This window comes from Vigna radiata, chromosome 5 (genome assembly GCF_000741045.1).
Source record: "Vigna radiata var. radiata cultivar VC1973A chromosome 5, Vradiata_ver6, whole genome shotgun sequence".
NCBI classification, from domain to species: Eukaryota; Viridiplantae; Streptophyta; class Magnoliopsida; order Fabales; family Fabaceae; genus Vigna; species Vigna radiata.
In genome coordinates, this window is record NC_028355.1 from 36,306,122 (window position 1) to 36,312,116 (window position 5,995).

At 30.9% G+C, this 5,995-nt stretch overlaps 1 protein-coding gene across 1 annotated transcript; it reads right to left on the minus strand.

Annotated features, from left to right (window-relative positions):
• Window positions 1-1,200: 1,200 nt before the first annotated feature.
• On the minus strand, window positions 1,201-5,680 carry LOC106761110 (E3 SUMO-protein ligase MMS21). Its single transcript, XM_014644620.2, has 7 exons — window positions 5,505-5,680; window positions 5,359-5,430; window positions 5,163-5,273; window positions 4,948-5,058; window positions 3,277-3,416; window positions 1,663-1,748; window positions 1,201-1,581 (listed from the first exon to the last, which is right to left on the minus strand). The coding sequence occupies exons 1-7, from the start codon at window positions 5,595-5,597 to the stop codon at window positions 1,454-1,456; spliced, it is 741 nt and encodes a 246-aa protein (XP_014500106.1). The 5' UTR covers window positions 5,598-5,680; the 3' UTR covers window positions 1,201-1,453.
• Between the last annotated feature and the right edge of the window lie 315 nt (window positions 5,681-5,995).

Below are 5,995 nucleotides of genomic sequence, written 5' to 3' on the forward strand. Positions count from 1 at the left end.
AATCATCTGTGGTTTTCTAAAGCACTGAAACTTTAGTTCGAAATTTTGCTAGTTTCAATAAAACTGTGGAAACTAAAATCAACATTTTAAAATGTCAAGATACAAAAGTCAAAGTTTAAAATTTTCTACAAATTTCATTAATACTTTTTTTATATATACGACCAGAAATTAAAATTTACATAATTGTATTTTAGTGTGTGTATGTGTAATATATGTTTGAAATTAAAGTAATAAAAAATCATAAAAATATTTACAGGTTAATATAAATGTTTAGATAATATTTTATCTAAGTTGAGGTAAAAAAGTTTATTCAATAATTTATTTAAACTGTTATTATAGCCAATTTTTAGCTAAATTAACGAACTCTCCCAAACTTATGTTTTGTTAAACAATTCTTCGAAAATTAATATTTTCCAACAGTTAAAGCTTTCATCAAGAATGCTTCAACAACTATTCATTGTTTGTTCCATGTAATAACTGGTTTACTTATGTGTAAAACCTATGTATGTGAACACAGAATTTCATCATTTCAAGAAAATTAAAATATTTAAAATTATGTTATTTTAAATTCAATTTGCAATATTTTTTAAATGTCTTAGATAACATAATTTGAATTTATTTTTTTAATAAAGGATTTTAATTATCATCAAAATATAAAAGTATAAAAGTATTATATTACTAAAGCATATTTAATAATTTAAAATATAAAAAAAATGTTTAGTAATATTTTTTTCGAGTGTTGGTTGAGATTTTGTATTTATTCAAGTCACTAAGATTATTCTAGTTCTCATCATCACATTAGAATTATTTTTAGTTGACTTTTCAATAAATATTGACTAAAAATACTTTTCTAACTAACATTGATCAAAAACAATTTGAACCATAACTTGTATCATTGTTTATCACAATGAGATATATTTTTCTAAAATTGTGTCAAAAAGACTTTCAGTAGCAATGAGTTATATTAACAAACTTATATAAGAGATGAATAAATAATTTTTAATCCAAAATTTTAACCAATTTTCAGTAGCCACAAAATCACTGTCAACAAAAGTCATTTGTGCAGTGGTCAAATTGTTTAGCTATGAATTAATTTTTATTGTTCCTTAATATATTTTAGGCTTAAAATATCTTTAATTTTTAAATATAAGTAATTCTTTTAGTCCTTGGAATTACTCATGTGAGTTGAGAAAATAAGTGTGATAGGAAACAATGATCATAAAAACTTTCAGGAGACAGACATGCAAGTTCGGAAATTTACAAGTTGAAAGCAGTTCAATTTACCAACCTAGTCTCAATCTAGCAGGTCAACTAGGATATTATAATTATCCTGGAATCAAACGTACACAGCCCAGAAATATTGACACAGTAATGGACCAGGGAGTAAGTGGATGCCCAAAGGTACTTTAAAATATACAGAGAAAATCCTAACTGAAGAAGGTTTCATCAATCACTAATCCTCATCGAGCATGGTAAAATCTTCTACTTCAGTTTCTTTATTCATTTTGCGCATTTCATCAATCTCAATCAGTAACAACGGATCTTGCACCAGCTTATCTGCCTGCAATATCCTTGGGCAACCTGACAAAGAAATGGTTAAAGAGAAACACAGTGGTGGCATAGGACTCGTGTAAAGGTTCAGACAAGACAATATTGATCTACCTGATATTGGGCATCGACCACGTTGTTGATTTGACTTCAAATATTGCATAATTATTTTGTTTTCGTAAATGTGCCTACACTCCATGCTGCATCAAGAAAAGGGAACCATGAGTAACATATATTATATCATCATCTTCATAAGGCATCACAATATTTGTTCTTTCCATCAGTTGTTACAGTTCAGAACAAAATAAGCCGTCTTCAGACTTCAGAATCAATTCTCAATAATAGTCTGCTGTAGTATCAATAACCATTTTGTTTCTCATAACGTGCCTTGGCGCTAACATAAAGGGCATCTAAGATGTAGCTGGTCAGCCATGTCATGAAGCATTACTTAACACCACTAAACTCACAATCAAATACAATGAGAAAACTCTTGCCAGCTAAATGTTGAATTTTTCATTTCCATGTTTACATGATTCCAGGAATTGTAATGAACTTCCTACATACAGAGATGTGACATATACTTATGGACAAGTGATGCTGAAGATTAAATAAATAGAAACTCTGGGGAGTATCTATATATATGTTAATTCACGGCGAGTAAACAAGTCAAGCACAGCCAAAGACTTGTTTCTCAAGCATGAATTGTGATAAAATTGCTACTCAAACTTTAATAACTTATTAAAGTGATAATTTTAAAGCTTGAAACTGACTTGTCCAAAAAAATGAGCTCAGCTTAATTAGTTCATTTATAACTTTTTTGTTTTCTTTTCCTAGATCAAAATTTTCCTTGAACTGCTTTTCTGTTTATTAATTTAGTATTTTGTAGAGTACATATCATTGTACTAGAAGATGAGTAAGGCAACTCGTAAATAGTGTATAGTAATAAATCAATAAGATTAATATTTACTAAGCATAAACAAATTATTAATATACATACCTTTTCTTATTCAAAATTACTTTTTTAGGGGGGTAGAATACACACAAACAAACACAACACAAGCTTTATATAAGCTTTTAAAAAACCAATAAAGCCTGAGCCTATCTGATGTATAACATGCATTATTGGTTTAAAAATATGTCTTCGATTACATGTACACAGATATTAAAGTAACAATGATAAATTGTTGTTTTTCTTCTTATAACATCAGTATTTTATTTGGGTGTTCAGGCCACAGCTGAGAAAAAACACAGCCAAATGAATCATTAGAAAGCGACAAACATGTCTTTCTTATTGATTTGCATGTGGATTCTTCAGCCTTAAACCTGAAGCCAATCCATTTATCTCCTGGATAAATCAGTAGCACAGACCCTGATGAGACCATAGTCCACCAGATAGCTGGATTAAAATGCTCGATATGTTATCCTTTCAACAAGAATTTTCTGAAAATTTAGACTAAATCTAGAATTACCAAACATAGCTCTTTCAATTTTGCAATCAATTTTGTCACGACATACCTAGGATTTTTTTTTTCCTGATTACCCATTCTGCCTAGCAAATGACACGCATACATTCCAATATACACATGTGTCAAGAAATAAAGTTGTGATAGAAAAACAATTCAGTCAAATAAATTATGTAAACGCTAATTAAAACAAAAGCAAAAAAGCTGCAGCTCAAACTACAAACACAGAAGAAAACATTAACAGAAACAGGATGGTTCATGTTACCTGCGAACTGGCTCTACAAGCTCAGTGATAGGCTTTCCAGTCAATGGACAATTAACATTTAAAATATTAGACTGCGTACTGGTCATTACAATATCCTCTTGCTCTTCACCTGGCATTGGCTGTCCCGCATGATGAACTTTCTAAGGATCCATATAAACAAGTTAACAACACTTCCCAGAAGGGACTTAGGAAGGTCACAGTAGGCAGTATTATGATAATATTACAAAACTGAAATATTAAAAAGGATCATGGAAGCATAATTTGCGTGTATATGTGTGTGTACCTAAAAATTGTATGCCAATTGTTTTGTACCTAAAACGTTTTAGTGGCCCCCTAAACTATATTTTTACTATAGGGGATGGGACTGCCTCTAACTTAAACATAAAATGGAAATTGCTGATGGTTTTTACCATCATTCTATTTCACGGAGAGAAGAAGAAAAAAAGTGAAAATGCATAGAAGAGAGAAGGTGGGTCAGCTGAATCTTTGGCTCCTTGAGATGTTTATAAAAAGCTAGACCTGGTTTAGTTTATGAAGCATTTAATGCGGATGATATATGAGAAGTTGTAAATAAATTTTATCCTACGGATTCCTAAGAACAAGAGGGCATTGATTTGAGAAACATTTTTACTCTTGATCTTGATGGTTATTCAGATTTGAATAACTTGTTAACCATGTCTGAATTTGTGAAGTTTTAGCAGAACAAGGAAGGCAAACACATTACTTGAGTGAACAAGTAATTTTGCTCTATCTTAACTATTCCAGTTTCTACATATATCACAAAAGATCATTTTCAGCAATGAAAATAATCAAAACAAGACTGCATAATAAGATAGAAGACAAAGTTCTCACAAATAACACGGTGATTTTATGTTGAAAGAAATTGCTGAAATGTTTAGTTCCAATTCTCTCATTGATGACTTCCCAGTCCTTTTCTGAAAGGCAGTTTCAAGTATTCAATGGAGCAAAGGCCAGCAATTTAAATGCAGGTATATTTTTTCTTTTATATAATTTGCTGTTGGTTTACACTAGTGCGTTATTTGAAAGTTTGATAAAATTATATACGGATAGTGTAAGTTAATTAGATCATTTTAACTAGTATCTAGTGGCTCCTCAAAGTAATTGTAGTCAAGATCCACCACTGACAAGAAAAAGTTGACAAAAATATTAGTTCAAAGAGAAATGTCAGCAACAGTCAAAGTAATATGCTGCTTACAACATACTCTTTATTATTGACCGAAATTTATTGGAAATTATGAAATTTTGTAGATTCCACTTCCTATTTAATAAGATCCACTCGTCATTTTGTACTTTCAAATTAAGTTTAACCAATGATAGAGTGTGATGGAAGGAATGGTTTAGAATGCATGTCACTAGCTCTCCAGTAATTGTAAACAAAGGATTCTGCAAATTACATTAATGGAAATTCTTACTAGAGACAGCAGTCATATCTCTAGCATTGCCAGCAATAAAGACAACACTCTAGTCACTGATGAGTGGTAGATTTCCCAATCTTTAAATTCAATCACCACTACTAATTGCATGAACAAGATATTTGAAAAGAAATGATACTACACTATAAAAATAGGGAAGTGCATAGATTACTAACCAAAAATATGAAAATAAACGCGATAGGTAATTTTATCCACATGATAAAACAAAGCAACATACCCAAACAGCTTCTTTAAACTGGCGTATTAAAGGATGTTTAGGAAGATCAGAAGATTGGTTGGCCTTAAACTCGGAAAGCTCATCCTCAAACAGCTTACTAAAATTAGTGAACTGCAATTGGAACAAGAATATGATAATTAGATTCCAAATTATAAGTAATAGCATGCAAATTTAAATATAAGAGGAACTAAACAAAAGGTGTTAGCTTCGAGAACCTCTTCTCCAGGTTGGTATCTGTTGGCAAAAACTTGAACCGCGGAAGAAAATTGCACACTTAGTTCAGATAACCCTACTAACTCAATAACCGCATCTTCAAGCTCCTTCACCTGAAATAATCTTCGCATTTCACTCTAGTTCATGAAATAATATCATCAAATACAAAGAAGTTGAATGGTTGAAAAAGAGGAAAACCTTATCAGGGAGGTTGTCTTTCTCCAATTGAACTGCGATGTCCTTCATCAGAAGCACGGTTTTTCGGATATCCTGAAAAACCCTAACAAATTAGTGACGAGCAATGAGAGGCGGTGAAGAAAAGGGGAAGGGTAGGAATTAGTTACGGCGATAAGCGGCTGAGAGTCGGAGCAGAAGGTGGAAGCGGCGTTCCTCATTCGTGCAGCGACGCCACCGCCGCCATGGGAAGTTGACGCCATTCTCCGACTGGGATGGAGGGAATTTTGGAGGGAGAAAACACAGCGTTTCTTCAAGGCTATATGATGATGACCGTTACTTTTATTTATTTTATTTTATCAGATTGATAAAGCGATTTATAAAGTACGTAACATTTTATTCAAATATCAAATGAGAATCTAATAATAATGTATCCAATTGAGAAATGTTTTATGCTGTTGTTTAATCATACATTAATTAATACATATAATATTAAAATAAAAAATATTAATAAATTATATATCGGAATACTTAAATCCTTAATATTTTTATTTTAAATTCAAACAACAACTCAAATGAATTAATATAACAGTATACATATAATGAAATAAAAAAAAATATTTACTTTTATAATTATATATATATATATATATATATATAT